The sequence below is a fragment of the Chrysemys picta genome, chromosome 15, assembly GCF_011386835.1.
Source record: "Chrysemys picta bellii isolate R12L10 chromosome 15, ASM1138683v2, whole genome shotgun sequence".
Lineage (NCBI taxonomy): Eukaryota > Metazoa > Chordata > Testudines > Emydidae > Chrysemys > Chrysemys picta.
The window spans coordinates 28,900,356-28,921,120 of record NC_088805.1 but is presented as its reverse complement, the minus strand read 5'-3'; the positions used below and the strand labels follow the sequence as shown (position 1 = coordinate 28,921,120).

Genomic DNA, 20,765 nt, shown 5'->3' with positions numbered 1-20,765 from the left:
AGGGGAAAAATGATTGAGTCTTAGACTGTGCAGTGGAGAGGAATGCCTGCAGATTACAGAAATTTGAAGTGGGGAAGAAAGGCAAGAGGTTGGTTGCAGTGGGCTCATTACCAGTTTATTTTTAAAAAGGCTGTATGGGCCTTAACCTGTGTCTGTATGAGCTTGTGTGGTCTTCTGTGTCTATGCGGACTCCTGTTGGCTACAGTAGAACTCCATAGGTGAAAGGGCTGGGGCTAGGGCATCCCATTGCAGGATTAGGGCCTTACTCTGTGGGCTGCTTGATGAATAAAGCTAAATGGGCAGCTCAAGGCAATGAGGCTGCTTCCCTTTTTAGCTTCTGTAAATGAATATGCACTAGGAAATAAATATGAAGCTATTTGTACTTATTCATAGCCTTTGTCACAAGTACACCTCTACCTTGATATAACGCTGTCCTCGGGAGCCAAAAAATCTTACCGCATTATACGTGAAACCGCGTCATATTGAACTTGCTTTGATCCACCGGAGTGTGCAGCCCCCCCCCCCCCCCCCCGGAGCACTGCTTTACCGCGTTCTATCCGAATTCGTGTTCTATAGGGTCGCATTATATCGAGGTAGCAGTGTACCTGCCGAGTATGGGTACAAACTGTGCTTGTAGAATCAAAAGGCTGCAAATCCAGCCGTTGATATGCGAAACAGAACTTCAGTAATAGGTGACAATTAAGCAACTTTCTATTCCTAAATGCTTAAAGATAGAAGACTTCAGAGTACTTCGATTCAGACCAGGCTCATGTACACTCTTCAGCAGCTGCCCACTACCTTGCATGTATGGCTCAGCAGTGTGAGTCTCTTCCAGCATTTCCTGTAATCCTAAAAGCTGTCTTGATTTAAAATGCCAGCAATGCCAGCTCTCATGTAGTTTAAATTGGCTCAGATGTGGCTGATTGGCTCCCCTCTTAAGAGAAGGTAATTCAAGAGGGTGGGTTCTGCTAGTCCAACCGCAGTATTCTGAAGTGTTTTGTTCACAGTACTTTGACAGTAAATCCGAGCTAGTACCACCAGGCTAAAATATAAAAAAGCAAAGGGAAATAGCTATCAAGTTCTTTTGGGGGGTTGTAATGGTGGAGGTGGCATCCTTCCAGACCAACTGTGTCAGCAGGGGAATGGTAGTAGGCAGAATGTGAACAAAGGAAAGAAATGTAACTGTGCAGTGGTGGTAGCTTGTTTTAATGCTTTCAAGTCAGTAGTAGGCAGGGACAATACACATCAGAGTTGTTACTCTTAAAACATTTAAGCTAAAACCACAATTTACTTCAAGCAAAAGTAAACTTGGTTTCAGTTTGACAAGTAATTTGAACATCATTGGTCTATAAAGCACACTGGCTTAGTAAAATCTGAACCTCCCAGTCATGCTTATGGGGCAATAATTAGAATATGCATCTAACAACTTAGAACCTACTTACTCATGAAAACAAGAGCAAATGAAACATTTTGTGCTAATCTCCCTAGTCACTCTCTAGCTCTGACAAGCTCTAGCTCTAACTTGTTCAAGAACATATTAATCTGAAGCTTCTCAGAACATGTGTATCTATATCTCTCACCTTTGCATACCATGCAATTTTGCCATGTAGAGAAAGAAATGCCATTGAGATTCTTCGCTGCTCAATTACAGGATTCAAAACAGGAAAGAAAAGGATTTGAATGCTAAAACTTTAGCCTCCTGGTGAGGATTCTGTGTCCTCATCCGGTCAGAGAGGCAGCATGAGACTAGCCAGGAACTGTTACATCTCCAGCTGTTACTGGCTTCATTTGCCTAAGTCCACTCATTACTTAATCTCTTTGCCTCGGTTTTACCAGGTATAAAATGGGACTGATTGTGGACTTGACTATCTCTCAAAGTGTCATGGGAATAGTTCATGACGTGCTTTGGTGATATGAAGTGCCATATACAATAGATGCTAAGCATGTTTCACAGTCCTGTCTGTTACCATGCTGCAGAATAACATTTGTAGCCGCACTCCATGTATTGGACTGTCTTCCATGTTAACACTCATCAAAAATAAGAGCACTTTTTTATTTTAGGAACTCTTGCAGAATTCTTTGCTTTTCTCTGGTTTTCCAGAATGTTCAGTTGTTCATTAACTTTGCTAACTCACTTCTTGTTTGTTTTGCCTCTTATTTTTTTTATTTTATTTATCTCAGTGCCCTGTGTATACTTATTTAGCTTTTAGATTACTGCTTCATGTTCTCCGTGTGGCTTTCTGAATTAACCTAGGCTATCAAAGATCTCAGATCGCCTTCAGTGAAGTAAGGGAACATGGCATATTATTGGGATTCTTCTGCAAGGAGTCACATGAGCATCAATTGATCTCTGTCGGTCTGTCTCAAAACATAACATAAGGGAATATGCTCCTGATACATTTAAAGTTTGTTCGGAGGCTGCGCATGAGATTGGAGTCATGTGACTAGAAGTCAGTTTTTTCCCCAGTATATATTTGCCTTAAGGGTAACTGTATTTTTCACATTTGAGATCCGTCCTGATGGTTAAGCTTGTGGAGCTATGCTCTATAACTTCATGAAAATGTGTCCAACGTGAGGCATAGGTGAAAACAGTGCCTCTGCATTGCTTCATAATAGTACTGGATTCTGATATTAATCATCTTGATAAGGATGACTGTACACCACTATATGTTACTGCAGGGGTCGGCAACCTTTCAGAAGCGGTGTGCTGAGTCTTCGTTTATTCACTCTAATTTAAGGTTTTGCATGCCAGTAATACGTTTTAACATTTTTAAAAGGTCTCTTTTTGTAAGTCTCTTTAATATATAACTAAACTATTGTATGTAAAGTAAATAAGGTTTTAAAAATGTTTAAGAAGCTTCATTTAAAATTAAATTAAAATGTAGAGCCCCCTGGACCAGTGGCCAGGACCTGGGCAGTGTGAGTGCCACTGAAAATAAGCTCACGTGCTGCCTTTGGCACGTGTGCCATAGGTTGCCTACCCCTGTGTTGCTGTTCTTAAACACTTACAAATTATGTGCTTTGTAGATTATAGACGCTGCTGTTAGTTCTGTAAACTTCATAAAGCAGCATATTTTTTCCCTTTAACCTTTGTGGCTTTTTATAGAGCTCCATTGAATGTTTTTTGTCTCCCTCCACCCCCAATATGTAAGACAAGGTGTGGGGGGCAAGATAGATAAAATACCATTCAGGTAGTATTTATTCATGCTCCATCTACGTGGCATACTTCAGCATTGTGTTGTGACGCCACTTCATGGAAACTAGAAGTCTCAATAACATGCAAAAAGTTGTAAATCCCTCTCTACCTGGATACTGTATTACCTGATACTTGCTGTATTCTGTTGGGAATGACTTTTCCAGTTGCTGCTATGGTGCAGTTTGAAATTGGGTTTCCCTCTTGGATAAACAGTGACTCCAAGAGTGAGTTTGGAGACCACTCAATATCTTGATCTGAGAAGATACATTTTGTACTTCATACAAATGTAGGAGGAGGCCATTGAGTTCATTAAGTTGCTGCTTTGTTCCTGTGCCTATAAAAATGCCATATAGGTAAATATAGCGATTCCAAGAGACTATTGTGCCTTTTTAAAAACAGACATGTTCTCTTGTTACTATTTAACTTTGGCTTGATGCAACACTTACATTTTATTTTGTATTTAACTAATAGCGATAAACATTGAAAGTTATTTTTTTACATATTCTACAAGTAGGAAGTAATGGAGACTTCTTTTTTTCTTTGTGCTGTTTAGATGCTTTCTAAGAATTCCTCACCCTGAAGATTTGTAGAATAGATTGAGATGCTTTTAGAAGGCAGAATGGGGGGGGGGATAGAGGGAGCTGTGAATGGAGGGACATATTTATTAAAATTTGAATGAGACGTATGGCTGTCATTTTTCAAAGATGAAGGATTCATAAAGATTTGTGATCATGACTTCAAAATAAATGAAGTTTAACTGTGTCTGAATTTAACCATGTAATGTGAAACATCTGAAAAATTGAATGTGTATTTTTATCTGATTTTCAATTTTTTTTTTCTCTTTCCATATCTGTTGTAGTTCCTTCAGAAACAGGTAACTTTTTTTGGCGGTCACTCTGTGTTTCTGCATCTTGCCTTTTCATAATGTTCTTGTTTCCATAATATGTAATGGAAATTTAATACCTCTGCTCGCACATTTATGGCACTATAAAACATGCATGCATAATTTCACAGAATCAGTTTTAGAAAATTGTACTTTTTGTTTTGTTTTGTTCTGAGCCTTGTAGAAAATTGATTTTTAGCTATTGCATTTTAATTGCTTGCAGTATGCGAAATATTATATCAAAACTATAAAGTGGTATGGTACTAAATAAATTACTCTTGCTTCAGAACAGCTTACAAGTAGCCCAAGTGCCTTTACAGCCACAACCTATGTGGCAGTAAGAGGTTAAAGTATAACCTCACTAAAAAGTGCCAACCTTCAAGGAGGAAGGTGCTATCACTGCTTTCATTGGCAGACTCTGCAATAATATTTTACAAGCTGACTTGATATTAATTTTTCACACAACAAGCCCTAAAAGTGACGTGGCCCCATTAGGGTATCTTCCTCTCATGTGGTTCCTTTTCTTTAATGGGTCTTTCATGTTCGGGGAAACTTTCATATTAAGCTAATATAATTCAGTTGTCTTATCTTTATACACATTCCTTAATTTTTATACTGTATTTGCTAATTAATGAAGCTGTTTATGCTTAAATGCTTAATCCTTCACAAGTATCCTATTTGGTCTTGCTATGCCATATATGAGCTGAGTATGTATTTTATAAGACATAATGCTGAATGTTGTTACAGAATAATTGCTGCAACAAATTGTGGCGATATAAGCGCAGAATTTACTGTGAAACTGGATAAAGCAGGAATAATAGTTAGGCTGTGTTGACAGCCTTAATTAAAACATGTCTTTAGTGATTGCAGATGAAATGTAACAGATTAGTGGCCAAGTAAATCTCTTATATAAATGTAAACTCTTCTCACAATGGCTTCAGTGTGCGTTCCTCTTCAATACAATTTCAGACACTGCCAAAATAAATTAAAGCTGCCTCCTTCCACTTCTGGCACAGTCTGTTGGCTTGGTCCCTACCTTTTCCTAAAATTTTAGGAGAAACCCTGATTTTTCTGTCAAAATGACTGCTTATTTCCATCTGTATGTTTGTAATGAAAAGTGTATAGTTCTGATTCAAAACTAGACTGAAAGCCACTTACAAAATGAAAAAATGGGTTTATAAAGTAATTCCCTTTAAAAAAAACAACATTTAAGAATCTGCAGGCAGCTTTGAGCTTGTTTAGTTGATAAATATTTAAGCTTGACTTCCTTAATTCTGAATGGCATCATTTTTTTAATAAAGTATTTAAATAGTCTAGTATGCCTTCAGTTGTACTCTTGCAGTCTGGTTTGAATAGAACATAAATGAGCCTGCAAATAAAAGTTCATGATCCAGTAACTGATTGGAGTAGCTTAGTACACCTGCCTATTGGTATGTTCATAATACCGTTTCATGTTTCTAGTTCTCTAGTTTTATAGTTGTGTTGAATGTGAGTAGAGAGTTTTTGAATTTTATGTAATTTGGGTAAGTTGCCACTTAAAGAAGCTTCTTCTAGAAAAATGTGTTTTCAGCAACTTCACACTGTAAAACTGGTATATTAAGCTAATGGATAATTCCAAGCATTGCAGGGCTCTTTTATGGAGAGACTGTAAAGGTGTGAACGCGGGTGTCAAGGAATCATTGAAATGGAAGAATCTGGGATTGAGTCAAAGAGGGGAGGTATAATTTAAGACACAGCTTAGACATTCTGGGCATAGGGGTGAGTAAATCTGCATAATGTTTTTTGGTGTCTGTAATATGTTAGAGTATAGTTGTATTCAACAGCATTTTTGTTTCAAATGTTTTGTTAAAAACATCAGTGAATGTTTTCTCTCTTAGAACAATGATGTTACTCTCTTGAAGCAATACTGTATATGATTAAAGGCTTAGTGCTAGTTAATGTTAATGCTCTTTGATTTTTCTTAAATCAAAGGCAATGACAACTATTTCCTGATGCCTGTCTTTCAGTTCTCAGTGTTAGCTGGCACTTAGCTGAAACTAAGTAATTGCATCATAACTAAAACATATTTTGTATACACTTTGTACACTATTCAAAAACAGAAGTATTAACACATCCTAGTTTCGAATTTTATTCTCAATTAATGTATTAACTCTGATGGTTGTGGGTCATGCTAGTGTTCTTTACTTATAATGCATTTACATTTGGTTATTCCTCAAATACCTGTGTGTATTGTGTTTTTCTTTGTTTAACCAAACGTGAATCTCCATTGTAGATGCTTTTACTGATTCAGCCATTGGTGTTAAAGTAAATGGTGAACACAAAGAGAAGGACCTTGAACCATGGGATGGGGGCGAGACCACTACCACTGAGGAGCTTGAGGCTTTAGAGACAGATGTTGTAAGTAAACTTATTTATCGTACATTGAAAACTTTCTAGAAAACAAGTTGTTTTGCCCCATGGTGTCCCTTAATTTCAATCTAGAATGGAATTTTAGTTGAAACTAAACTGTTTAAATAACATGGCTGTGTAGTGTAAACGTGTATTGTCATGAAAATTCATCATTTGCCAATGGATATCACAGTTTCCCCTACAATTTTAAAAGGAATAACGGAATCTCGGACACCACTGTGATGGTGTTTAGTTGAAGTGCCGAAACGCCCTCTCTGAGGGTCCTGAATTACTTGGAGACTGGTCTTGAATGAGTTTCTACCTCTATTACATTGTCTTGATTTGCTGTGTGTGGTATAGCGACTAGTTTTATGCTACAGTGCAGCCTTTTTACCAAAGGACACAGTTTGTAATATGTAAGAATAAGAAAAAATTAGTATTGTAGATTAGAGGAGACTAACAATATGGTTCAAGAAATCTTTGTTCTGTAATGTTGCTGAGATCACTTACCTTATGAATAGTAATATTTAAATAGGTCATGTTCTTTCTCTATATACACCTTATTGGGTCATCAACTATTACATATTTATAAAAGTATTGTAGTAAACATTCTGTATGTTTTGTAAAAATAACAAAATCTTAGTAATGCTGTTACTGTGGCACACAACACTTCACTAAGAAGTGGGGAGATAAAGTTGCTTTTGTGTGAGATCAAGGAGGGTCTCCCATTAGATACTTGTGTTGGTAGTGCATTTGAAAAGTTCCAGTACTTGCCACAGGGAGGAACACTGCATCCATTTCTGAAATATGGAATATCTGATTACCATTTTCTGCAAAGGAATCAAAGCTTTTGGCCAATGTAAGCCAGTTCATCATATAGTGCCGAATGAGAAGATACTAGCAGCAATACTGGATTTTGAGGGTAAAATATATGTTAGAGACTGTTTTGGGTTTGTAATTTCACTGTCTGATTGGTAAATCCAGGAGTAAAGGCAAAAGTTTAAACTTTCTGGCAACAGCCATAAATTTTAGGGAAATGTTTCCAGTGTCATTTTGAAAAATAAACCTCATTTTCTTCTAGTCTAATGGATGGGATCCTAATGACATGTTTCGTTACAATGAAGAAAATTATGGCATAGTATCAACTTATGACAGCAGTTTATCTTCGTATACGTAAGTTCCAAAATATTTTGTTCTTAGATTTGTATTAATATTCTCCATAGCTCATCTTCAGGTTATAAATTTAGATGCAGAATTTTTACCTACTTTCTGGAGTGATAAATACAAATGATACACACTGCAACTTTGTACTATTGCGGCTAATTTCAGTGGCGTTGTGATCCCCACTTGCCAGGTCGCAATGTCGCTCACTCAAATTTGGCCTGGGTGCCCCTCCATCATGGCGGAGGGCTAGGTGGGCCAAATTTTAATGAGTGGTGTTGCGATGTGGCACCCAGGGTTGCAGTGCTACTCAAATTTGGTTTTTGGCATGCATGTGTGTTTGTGTGGTTTGTTTTTTTTTAATGGTACTTTAACTGACCGCAACTTCTAAGAAACTGTCCTCTCAATCTTTGAACCAAAAAACTCATAACTTTCTTAGCCTTACTTAACAAAACTTTGGCCCTGCTGCTGTAACTCCTCTATACTTTTTTGAACTGTAAATATCTCTCTTGTGTCTGTGTCCTCTGATAGCTATGGGAGCAGACTAAAAATGTAAAGATGACTTTAAATCTCAAGGGAAAAATTCACTGTTTCCCAATCATTGCAAGAGCAACACAAGCAAAATTGGTTCTGTATTTTTCCCACTAAATTGTGGGAGATTGTAGTTGGAGGAGGGGGAAGAAGGCTGGCTTTCTTTGAACATGCTAAATTCCTGTTGTTTGAATGTGTTTAAAAAAAAAAAAAAAAAAAGTCTCTGGCAAAGGATTCATTGTCCGATTCTGTTGTTCCTGAGTTTGAATACTTATTTTACATTTGCAGCTGTGCTTCAACAACTTCATAAACTAGATACTTACACGCCAACAAGCATATTTGATTAATTCTTGTGCTGATAAACTGTTGTATATCAAGGTGGTAGGCACCTTAGTAATGCCTAACATAGGTAGACAATCGTGTGTTGGCTCTCACCTTCATTTCACTTTTTCTTGTCCTCTCCTTGATACAGACTGTGAAAACGCATTTTCTCTACCACTTTTCAGGTTGCCATCAATACTGCTGCGTGGATAGGCATTTTTTCATATAAAAGTTCTGTTCATATTTTTAAAATGTATTCTGGACTTCCATATCCATTTGACAAGCTGCTTTTGTCTAGAGCAGAGGTTCCCAAACTTTTTTTTATTGCGTACCCACTTCCAGACCGACCAGCTGACCAAATACCCCATCCCTTCTCATCACTGATACTTTGTGTATTCTTCTTAACACTACCTGTCTTTAGCCATCTGTCCATATTTCACTGTTACGAACAGATATAGTTATAGTGTGACATATACAACTGACAAAGTTCTGAGCTCAGTTAGAATGGACAGTTGCTGGGCAACTGAACCCGTCCTGAATGGTGATTGGAAGTGAGGGCTCTGTACATCAGTGTATCTCTGTTCTCATTCGTACATCTTGATGTAAATTAACTACCGTATTTTATATAATAAATTCCCATAGTTTTAAAGCTCTGAGTAGCCTATTATGAAAATGCAATAAATAAAATAATTAATAGATAAAATCCAGCATTACACAATATCTCCCATGTACCCCCAAATATGTCTGTTGTACCCCCATGGGTACGCGTACCATAGTTTGGGAATCCCTGCTCTAGAGAAAGTGCCAAGATATTTGAAAGCTGAAATTATCTGATGGGAGGACCAATCCCTTGTGCTCTAGGTGTTTAAGTCTTACTCCATTGTCAAGAATTTAAAAAAAGTTGTTGTGGCCTAAAGGTAGTATTGTGTTCTGTTTGTAGCAGCAGCTCCATTTGAGCTCTGTCATTGATGGTCCTTGGGTTAAGTGCTGTGTGAGCTGTCATGTTAATCTTATCCCTGCGTGAAGTTGGAAAGCAGGATTTCACTCAGCATTTTAGTGACTGGAAGGAGAAAGATGTTAAATGATTTCGTGTCTGCTGCAGAAGTGTCAAGCTCTTCTTAGAGCAGTGTCCCTGTGGGTGCTCCACTTCAGGGGCACCTGCACCTTTGATGGAAATTTTTGGTAGCTGTGCCTGTCTGGCCTGTGAATGCGCAAAGGCTATATGGGGCTGTGCGGGCAAACCACCCTCAGTTCCTTCTCAACCACCGTTGGCCTGAGATGGAGTCAAGTGTGTGCCTGTTCTGTAATATTTAGCTTTTTCTCAGATAGATACTTACCTTACAGTGTTACGGTTGGTGAAACAATTGTTCATTTTGTTTTCTTTTCTTAAAAAAAACAAACAACCCCACCCCCTTTTTAGTCATAGAGGTAGTTGTATAGTTAAGAGATTTACCCTTTTTAGGGGTTAAATATTTGCCAGTTTTGCTCAGGAATGCTGGGCTCCCTGTGATTTAAAAGGTGCCTCTCTTGTCCTGAGGCTATTCTGATGAAGCTGCCATGCCTCCCCCACCTCCTATGGCAGATGACTTCAGTCAGTTTCAGAACCTGATGATGTGGATTGCTGACATGCAGACTCTCTTGGAGGAGGTTCAGGAGTCCCACCATAAACTCCTAGATATTTCACATACTTTCACATCTATGAAGATTGCCATTTTAGTCAATGACGTTCTTGTGGAGCCCGCTCACATGGTTTGGCAAAACCCTGCTACCACACTGCATATCTTCAAGAGGGAGGATAAAAATATGTTCCAGTTAAAGAATCGGACTTTCTGTTTTTTCACCCAGCTCTGAAGTCTCTAGTAGTGGAGGCTGTTAATGAACAAGGCAGACAGCATAACTTGAAGTCCACCCTGTACAGTAGGGACCCACCACAGGCTTGAGCTTTTTGGTTGTAAATCTTATGCTTCAGCCACACTTCAGGATAACAAACCGTCAGGCACTCATGGGAATATACAACTGTTTCACTAATATAATTAAATGTGTTATGAGTTAGCATCTACCAGATGAATTGGGACCAGTTTAAATCCATTATACAAGGTCAGTTCCTGGCAAAGATATCACTCCAGGCCTCCTTGGATGCGGCAGATACTGCAGCATGGTCCCTCTCCACTGCAGGGGTCATGAGAAGAGTGTCTTGGGTACAGCTGCCGGGCTTTACAAGAGAGGTTGAGTATTCTCGAAGGCTTACCCTTTGATGCTTGCAAGCTCTTTGTGGACTTGACTAATACATCTCTTCACGCTTTAAAGGACTCAAGAGCCATGCTGTGATCCCTAGGGATTTACATTCTTGTAAAGAAAAAAGAGATTTAGTAGGTCTCAGGCAGTCCAAAGAACACGCCCAGACCCATATTCAAAGTATTGTAGACCCTCTGAACCCCCAGCAAAGAAACTAAGATACTCAAGAAACCTCCTTCAGCTACATTTTCTCAGCCTTCTGTGTCCTCCAAGCGACAGTTTTGGTGGAGTGGTAGAAAGTCTTAACCATTCAACTGACAAGTTCTTATAGCTGCAGCATCTTGCCTCCCTCCCTCCTTTCAGATGCCTCCTTTCTCATTTTCAGGGTGCATGGGAGCATATAATGTTGGACAAATGGGCCCTGGAAGTTTATAACCTATGGTTACACTGTTTCAAATCTGTCTCTCCCCTCTTCAGGGACTTCTCTCATGACCAGTTGCTAGAGCCGCAGGTGACCTCTCTTCTACATTTAGGAACACACAGAACCAGTTCCTGTGCAACACAGGGGAAGAGTATTCAATTCAGAGTACTTCCTGATTCCAAAAAAGAATGGAGGGTGGAGGCAAATTTTAGACCTCCGGTCTCTAAACAAATATGTAAAAGCAACAGAAATTGCAACAATAATTCCTTCATTAGAAGTAGGAGATTGGTTTGCAACTCTAGACCTACAAGATGCATATTTCATGTCACTAATTACCCTTCACACAAGTGGTTTGTTTTCTAAAAAACAAGAGCTATGAATACACGATGCGCCCTTTTGGCCTATCTTCAGCACTGAGGGTATTTTCAAGGATTCTGGCAGTGATTGCCAGTCACCTACGTTGTTTGGGTATAATAGTTTTCCCATTCATGGGTGATTGGTTGATCAGGGCAGATTGTGTTGAGAAGTGTTGACATCAGTAAAGATCATGTGTTCCCTGTTTCCCAGCCTGTGCCTTCAAATCAACCTAGAAAAGTCAGTTTTGACTCTACTACAGAGTATAGATTTTGTAGGAGCTTCCCTGGATGCAGTGAGAAGCAGTGCTTACCCACTGCCAGTACTAGCCCATTGGGGGCCCTAAACAGGAATATTTTTGGGCCCTCCCAAACACACATTAATAATTAATAGGGGCTCCCTTGAGCGGCTTGGGGCTCTCAGCAATTGCGTAGTCTGCTTGTGCCTAGTGCCGGCTCTCAGCTTACCTACTATCCAGCAGATTTCTCTCCCTGTCCATCTCATCTCAAAGATTCAGGGCAGTGCTAGGTAGCAGGAAGAGATATGTCAGTATGCATCTTTGTACTGCAGCATGCCAGACTACACCTCCGAGATCTACAGGCATGGCTTTGAACAATTTACAAACCAAGGGAACACAGTCTAGACCTCTCACCGTCTGTTCCACTGTGGGTTCTACAATCACTCCACCAGTGTAAGGACCAAAACCTGCACAGGTGTTCCATGCTTGCAGATTCCCTCTACCGTAGTGATAACATCAGATGCTTCACTTTTGGGTTGGAGGGGCACATCTGGGATCTCACAAGGTACAGGGAAAGTGGTCACGACAAGAATAGCTTCTCCATATCAATCTTTTGGAATTGAGAACCATCAAAAATGCTTGTCTACACTGTCTACTACTAATCAAATTGAAATCAGTAAAGATCATGCCAGAAAACGTAGTATGTATGTATTATATCAACCATCAGGGAGGCACATGTTCCTCCATCTCTCTGTGCCAAAGTGATAAAACTCTGGAATTGGTACATAGCCAACCATATAGTCATCTGAGCTTCTTACAGGCCAGGTATTCAGAACACCACGGCAGACAACCTCACCAGATGTTTCTTCCTAAATTACAAGTTCTCCACATAATATTCATAGCCTAGGAGTTCCCGGAGGTTGATCTGTTTGCTATGGCAACCAGTGCAAAATGCATCAGGTATTGCTCTGGAGGGAGGCTTGATCCCCAATCCATCAGAGACATGTTCCTCATCTCATGGGTGAAAGCACTTCTGTATGAACACTGCTACTGTTAAAGGTACTCAACAAGATCAAACAAGATTGATCCAGAGCCTCATTGATTGCACCAATGTGGCTAAGAAGGGTCTGGTATCCCTACTGATCACATCTCGCCCTTTTTGGAAACTTCTGATCAGTCTTCGCCTACTGATGATTACTTCCACTGAATTTCAAAAGGACTTGGACACCTTATTTCCTTGGGCTCCTCTGGAAATTCCAGTTATAGAACTTCAGCTTTAGAGTTGAACTGAAAGGAGAAACAACCTTAACTTTAGTTCTTGATAGCTAATTCTCCTACCTTTAACAGTGTTGAAAACTGGAGTCTCACTTGGCATTAGTGATGAGGGACATCTTTAGTCCTGGGGGGAATGCTGCACCTTGAACTCGGACTTTGGTCAGCAAGGAAATAACTTAGAATTTGGTCAATTTCTAAAATTAGAAATAACGTGTAAATAAAAAACAACCTTTCATTTCATCTTGAACTGTTTTCTTGCTCTTGTGGGTTTGTTAAACTTAGCTTTATGTAAATGTATTTTTTTGTGGATTATCTGTACACTTATACATTTCAAATATATTTTTCTCTACCTTCCCATTGTGTCTTTTAGGGTGCCCTTAGAGAGGGATAATTCAGAAGAATTTTTAAAACGGGAAGCAAGAGCAGCTCAATTAGCGGAAGAAATTGAATCAAGTGCCCAGTACAAAGCTCGGGTTGCCTTGGAAAACGATGACCGGACAGAAGAAGAAAAATATACTGCTGTTCAGAGAAATTCAAGTGAACGAGAAGGACATGGTGTGAACACTAGGTATTTAAAGGGAAAAATACTACTCATAGTTTGTTAAAGATAAATGTAGTACAGTAGTAATTTACTCATTGAGACTTATTTGTCTTTGCCAGTTATTATGGCTGTTTTTAAAAAAGAAAAGACAAATTGTCTTGAGAGTAGGGAAGAAACCGTGTAATCAGTGTATTGAATTCACACAAACTTCAGGAAATAGCAATGTAGGCTCTGCATGTCACATATCAAAGCATCTAAAATGCCCCAAAAAACCTTGAAAATTCAGCATTAAATTATCCAGCGTCCTGCAGGATTATAGAAACCACACTGTGAGGGCTTACATGCAGTGCGTAGCTGTCGATACTATATGTAAGTATTCTTTTTGTTCTGAAATTGAACCATTAAAAGAGTACAAAATTTGAACTAAGAGGTGTAGGATTTACCTTCATTTTGATTGGAGTGGGGAAGGTACATACAAGTAAAGTTTGTTCGTTCTTTGACTGGTCAGATAATTGCTTATTTTCCATCTCTGGCTATAACACTGAAAGGAATTTTCTGTTCCAGGGAAAGCAAGTATGTTCCAACTGGACAACGAAATAGAGATGTTCTGTCCTGGGGAGGAGGCAGACAAAATTCACCAAGGATGGGCCAGTCTGGATCGGGCCCCTCAATTTCAAGATCTGGATCCCATACTTCAGACTTTAGTCCTAATTCTGGAGCAGACCAAAGAGTAGTTAATGGAGGCAAGTATCTCAGTTAAATCAATGAGTCTTAATTGAGTGACTTGTTTCTAAAAATGTGGCAACTATGAAGTTATGTGAAATACTGATCACAAAACCATCATACAACTAAAATAGCAAAAACTGATGTTCCTTTTTCCAAGGATAAGTCAGACTAGTATATAGAGTTCATGGTTTTCACTTTGGTTTAACCTTTTATTGCTATCTGATAATGAACCCTTAAATATTTACTCAACTACATTGTGGGTAGTTTCATGCAGCTGAGAACTTAATTTGTTTACCTTCTGCTAAAACACCTTAAACTTGAAGGTGAAGATGGACCTTTTAGATGACTGATATACGTTTCCGTAGTGTTACATGAAGTCTTGTACGTATTAAATTAGTGTCTATCAGCTTTGTGTTGTGGGTGGGTGTGAGAAGAGTTGAAGTACTGATCTCCAGATGTCAAACTAGTCTCTGGTGTGACTTGGGAAAGAGGCAGCAGTATAAGAAGAAATAGCACTTGGCGCTCTTGTATGAGGACCCAATCCAACTTCCTCTGAAAGCAGTGTAAAGGATCCCATTGATTTCAGTGTGAGTTAGTGTGGCGTGATTAAGATATGCAGTAGGAAGGAAAAACAACTGGGTAGAGAGGGAAGGTCTCCAGAAGTTTTCTCTCCAGATAAATACTCTTGAGTATCTTCGGCTGTGTGTACGTTTGTGTACCTATATATATATCTGTAACTGAGCAAAGTGCAGCACTATTTCCTTTAACAGAGCTAATTGAGTCCTATATGCTGCGAACTGGACGTTCAGTTGTTGGCATGTGTTGCTTATTGAGTTCAGTAATACGCCAGCCTCGTTGGAATACTTTGATTTTTTTTAAAAAAACCTAACATTTAAAGATGTGGAGAAATAAAACAGCACATAATACTCAAGTGTGGCGCTCTGGGGAGGAGACCTGGGCAATACCTAGATAAAGGTAAGTGATGTTTACTACTTAAATATTTTTCCTTTAAACGTTCTGATCTGCAGCACTCAACTACTGCCCAAACAGTATAAATTTTGTTTGAAATCTACATTTCGTGCCTGTATTGTTCATTGTATTAGTTTATTGAATGTACATCAGTCAGAAGTTTATGCATTATGTTCTTAAATTATGAAGTTGGTTGCTTTGTTTCAAAAACAAATTTTAAATAAGCCCTCTACAGAAGTGGTAGGGGCACAAATGTCAGACTTCAGACACTGAACACCGCTGTTTTTTGTAAAGATATACTTTCTATAGTTGGTATCGCTCATTGTCATTAAGTTTGATAAGTAATAGCTTGCATAGTCAATACTGTATGTGAATCATTGTATGAGATCCTTTAGTAGCTATTTATGCATCTTATCTAGAGAAATGTGTCCTGAGAAACATGTATATAAACAGGCTAACAGATTAAGCTTTAAGCTTTAACTATCTATTCCTCAGTAGTATTTGTAGATCCTAAATTAACCCTTTGGGGAGCTCACGAGCCATTCAGATATTAAATTTGACCAATCTCGAAGAGGGGAAAACAACCTAACAGGGATTATTCTACCACTTGTAGAAATGAATGAATTTGTCCCCAAAGGGTTAATCATATGAAAAATCATTTTGTCATATTTTACTTTTTTTTTCTGTTTACCTTTTTCCCCCCATAATTTTTCTTTAGTTTTTATACTTTCCTTCATATCATTTGTTCTGTCAGGTGTTCCCTGGCCATCGCCTTGCCCATCTCCTTCCTCTCGCCCACCTTCTCGCTACCAGTCAGGTCCCAACTCTCTTCCACCTCGGGCAGCCACCCCTACAAGGCCGCCCTCCAGGCCCCCCTCGCGGCCGTCCAGGCCCCCGTCTCACCCCTCTGCTCATGGTTCTCCAGCTCCTGTCTCTACTATGCCTAAACGCATGTCTGCAGAAGGTACAATACCACAATTTGTTCATGTTTTTGTTTGTCTTTGTTTAACTCCTTTGTGAGTTTAATTACAAAATTGTTTTTCCTCTTCATTACTTAACCTATAATTTGTGTTTAACTTTAGTTTATCAGACTATTTCTATTAACCTTTTTATTTAAAGAAACTTTACAAAAACAAAATATAAAGCTGTGAAATTTCCCGAGTTGGTATGAAATAAACTCAGCTTTGTAACGCTGCTCAGTGTCTTAACCTAGCAAACGGCAACACACAGGGCCTGGCAGTTTTTTAGAAGACTTTCTTAGGAATGTTATTTTTAGGATTGCTCTAAAAATCTCAAGCATTTTGTCATGTTGTACCACATACAACAGTTAACCAGACTCATTCCAACTGCTTACTCACAGATCCCCAAATCCTGTTTTTGATAAAAGTGCACTGTGAAAAGAGATTAGAATGAGTTACTTTAAAAATGAACCTGTAGAAAATATTGACATAATTGACGCTTACATCAGTGGGGCAGCAGCGTGGCATACCTTTGGTAGCTAACAGTACATATAAAGGATCACATTCTTCAATCTCCTAGTTATACGTGAAGAAGTGTTTGAACTAAATTTATATATGGTGCACTCCAGTATTATGGTGATAGGCACCTCATGAATGTGTGATTCATAGTCAAATCATGTAAAGAAATAGACAGTACTGCATACCAGTGCATTAACTGGAAAGTTGATGGCCCCTCAAAATAGATATTTCAGCAGAAACTTCAGTAAGGGACACAGCAATCTCCGATCAGCTGAATCCATTACTAATATGCCGTGACTTCCCTGCTAAAATCTCAAGATCATATCTTTCAAAGATGATGGTAATAGACATACCCGCAGGAGTTTCCTTCATTGCTTTTGGCTATCATTGCTAGCCTTAGTGACTAAATAAAATCTTGAGAATCCAGCATGCAAGTTCCACTGTTTATTTATTTTTTTTTTTAATCTGCTCTGATTCAACAAGTGTGGAATGAAGCATGTTAGATGGTTCAGGTTTCAACACTCCTCCAGAGGAAGCTAGTAGACTAGTTTGTTTGGCTCAGGTCACAGTAAACAATATTAAAATGCACATAATTCTTGAATTTAAAATTTCTCAGGAAGTAAATTGGTGCTGCAAAATTTTTTTTGTTAAAGGCTAATGAAGCTTGTAACTGCTAGTGAATTCATGCTCCGATACCAAGATGATTGGCAAGTTAGGATTCCTAGATTGATTGGACCAGTAATATTCACCCATGTGTCCAATTGCCCTGAACCCATGGAACCCCGGTTATGGTCAACACCTATTGTTACTTTATTGTCCTACTAGAGCTTACTGGAATTGCAGCTTAGATCCAGTTGTAAAAATGGATAGTAAACTTAGCTACACTTGCAGTAAGAGAGATATTAGGTATTCATAGTGTGGGGATGTGTTCTTCTTCCCAGGGCCACCACGGATGTCTCCTAAGGCACAACGGCACCCTCGAGGTCACAGAGTCTCTACTGGTAGGGGTACAATTTCAAGTGGCTTAGAATTTGTATCTCATAATGCACCAGGGGAAGCATCTACTTCTACAGTGGCACGAGGCAGCCCATCAGGTGGGACGTGGTCATCAGTTGTCAGTGGGGGTAGGTATAGCTTGGCTTATTGCAGATGGTTTTCCAGGGATGTTTTTAGAATATTAATGTTAAGCAGAATCTTAAACTTCCAGGCAGTTCAGCCTTTGAATAAACATCAGATCTGCTAAATGATTGTATTATTGCCTTAACTTGAAAGGGGTTGTTCCGTCAACTGTTTGCTGCAATTAAACATAATTGAAAGGAAGGAAAATGCCTAGGAGTTAGCTGAAAGGAAGTGTAGTCCTAAGAAAGCTATTGGAAGAGGCGAGTAACAGTGTATAGGCCCCATTCCCACAACTATACCTCAGTAACTGCTGTGTGACTAAATTCATGTGCAGTTGTATATGAACAAGAACCTTGGGTAGAGAGGAAAGTAAGAGTGATAGACCAAGAAAAGTTGGAATTCTACTTAAGGTGAAGCCTTTATAAGGGAATTCAAAATTACATGTTTCTCTTAAAACTGTCCTACGTTTTAAATTGCTTCCTTTCCATTCTTATAAATCAGGATTACTGTGTACAGTCAGTACAAATAGGTCTGTCTCGTTCTGTTCTAGCTCTGAATTCTTTCAATCAGAATTTTCAGTTAACAGCCTCTTAATTGAAGGCCTAGTATTTAAAGCTTATTTTTATGACACAGAATGTCTACTCTAGAGGCTTTTAAACTCTTTTATACTGTGGACTGTGTCTTAGTGAGTTAGCAACAGTCAGCCCCCAACAAGTGAGATACAGTCTGGAACTTGAAGCTTAGCACTGCTAGACCTCTATAAGATTGTGCAATGGAGACACTGTTTTAATGAAAGAATATGTGAATAGATTGTCATTTTGTAATGCATAGCCACATTTTGATAGACTAAGACTATTTCTTAGACCTGCTGCCTTAAGCTTTCTATTTCAGTACAATTCTGTCACTCTCCTTGGTGATTTTTCTTCTTTCTTTTATTAACTTACAATAGGGCTATTAACATGAAAACAGGATATTTTTTTAGTCCTTTTTCTTTTGTCTCTTGAAGTCATAATCTTCTGGCATCACAGCTAGTTGCTTTCAAGATAATCAATGTCAAAGTAGATTATAATATATGGCGAGGAATAGGCTGGAGGAGCAGGTGGTCTCCTAAAGAATATTTATTCTGTATGCATATATTTCTTCTTAGTTATAGAACTTGTGGGGTGGCAGCAAATTTCATATAGAAGTATCTGTCTCAGTGGAATACTTCAGTTTCCCAGTAGGCATTAATCTCTAAAGAGGAGCATATAAAGCAAGTCATGTGTAAGATACTCATATCCTTCAGTCACTTTTAAAAAAGTGTTTTACATTTGTTTGTATAGCGGGCCACCTCTTTTGCTGTGCCTGAAACTGTGTGTTAATCTGAGCTGTTATGGTTGGACCGATTTGGAATTGCAGCTTCGTTGTAGGACTGCAGGGCAGTGATTGTGTATTGAGGGAATCTTTCTGCAGACAAATCCTACATGTAATCTGAAATGCTGCATTATAAAGAACTAAGAAATGTACCTGAAAGGTAAACAGGTTTTCAATAATTGTATTATGTTGCACTAACTATTTTTAAAGCATGTTCTTAGGCTTCATTTTTCTTTTAAGCACTTAACAGCTATAGGGGCTCAACTATCCTATAACTATTGTTTCTATTTATTCTAGTTCCAAGATTATCCCCTAAAACACACAGGCCTAGGTCACCAAGACAGAGCAGTGTTGGAAGTACTCCAGCTGGGCCAGCTCTGTCCTCTCCGCAAGCTGGTACTATTCCTACTGAATCAGTTGCCATGCCTGTCCCAGCTGCATCTCCCACACCTGCCAGTCCTGCATCCAATAGAGCAGTTACCCCATCCAGTGAAGGTAAACTGTCCTGATACTTTAAATTCTTCAGTTTTAGTCTTAAGTGAAGGGAAAGGATATACTGACCCAACTACACTTCTTTCCTATTAGAAACAAAATTTTTCTTCTGTTTTGTGCATTTGATTACATTGTGTTCCACTGTATATAGTCAGTTGAGTGTGGGGGTGGGTATCTGACACAGCAACACTGCTGAAAAACATTTTGATAGGCTAAGGCTATGTCTACACTACAGAGCCTGTGTTCGCATACCTAGTGTGGCATAGCCCTTACTGTAGATGCAACATACAGCGCCAGAAGGAATTTTTTCTGCTGGTGTAGGAACATCACATCTGGATAACGTTAGCTATGCCAGCAGAAGCACTCTTCTGTCTGCATCTGTGCTGGGGGGGTTTGTTGGCATAGCTGTGTCAGTCACGGTTGTGAGGTGGTTGTTGGTTTTTTTTTTTTTTCATGTCTCTGACTGATATAGCTATGCTAACGCATATTTTAAATGTAGACCAAGCCTAATAAACTTCTCCCCATTCCTCTGTACTTCTCTTAACAGAATGTGTAGCATACAGTTATTGTCATACTTAGTTAAAGGTGACCGGAAAAGATTTTTTTAAAAACTGAATTTGCAGCCTTTTCTTGTGCCCAAAATATCAGCAATATAAAATCAATTTTTTGTTAGCAGAATGCTTGAAGGTCTCAGAACTCCCAAACATCTGTAAAACCTTAATTGAAGAGCCCACGCGGTTCATTTTTCTAACAGTCGCTTTCTTTATCCAAACTGTTTAAATCTTTCACTTGACTGTTGTGAGTTCTTTTCACTAGTTCTCAAGTCACCATAGTCCTTCAGCCCAGGCAGGCCCTGAATTTCTAATGTAAAATGCAATTTTTTTTTCCAGGTTCTCATTAAACATCATAAAGCATTTAAAAAAATTAAGCCTATATTTTTTCCTTTGCAGCTTACCTTTAACAGAATTTTCATAAATGTAAAATGGTTCTTAGCTTCCTCTTCTTCCTCTTATGTTCTCTTCTGGCCTAAAGTTTTCCCTCAAATATTTCTTCCCCTGCAGTTCTTACCATCTTCTTTGAGGTG

General features: G+C 38.8%; 1 protein-coding gene across 18 annotated transcripts in view; it reads left to right on the top strand.

The window, feature by feature from the left end:
- Positions 1 to 20,765, top strand: part of ATXN2 (ataxin 2) — a 92,286-nt gene that overhangs the window by 40,925 nt on the left and 30,596 nt on the right. For 8 of the 18 annotated variants that reach the window (XM_065568762.1, XM_065568759.1, XM_065568764.1 and 5 more), the window contains exons 6-13: positions 4,056 to 4,070; positions 6,352 to 6,476; positions 7,549 to 7,640; positions 13,374 to 13,571; positions 14,109 to 14,287; positions 15,994 to 16,203; positions 17,659 to 17,841; positions 19,487 to 19,684. In XM_065568762.1, the coding sequence (XP_065424834.1) occupies positions 4,056 to 4,070; positions 6,352 to 6,476; positions 7,549 to 7,640; positions 13,374 to 13,571; positions 14,109 to 14,287; positions 15,994 to 16,203; positions 17,659 to 17,841; positions 19,487 to 19,684 (1,200 nt within the window). The remainder of the gene's footprint in view (positions 1 to 4,055; positions 4,071 to 6,351; positions 6,477 to 7,548; positions 7,641 to 13,373; positions 13,572 to 14,108; positions 14,288 to 15,993; positions 16,204 to 17,658; positions 17,842 to 19,486; positions 19,685 to 20,765) is intronic. The other 10 variants (XM_065568760.1, XM_065568757.1, XM_065568756.1 and 7 more) reach the window with 5 other exon arrangements.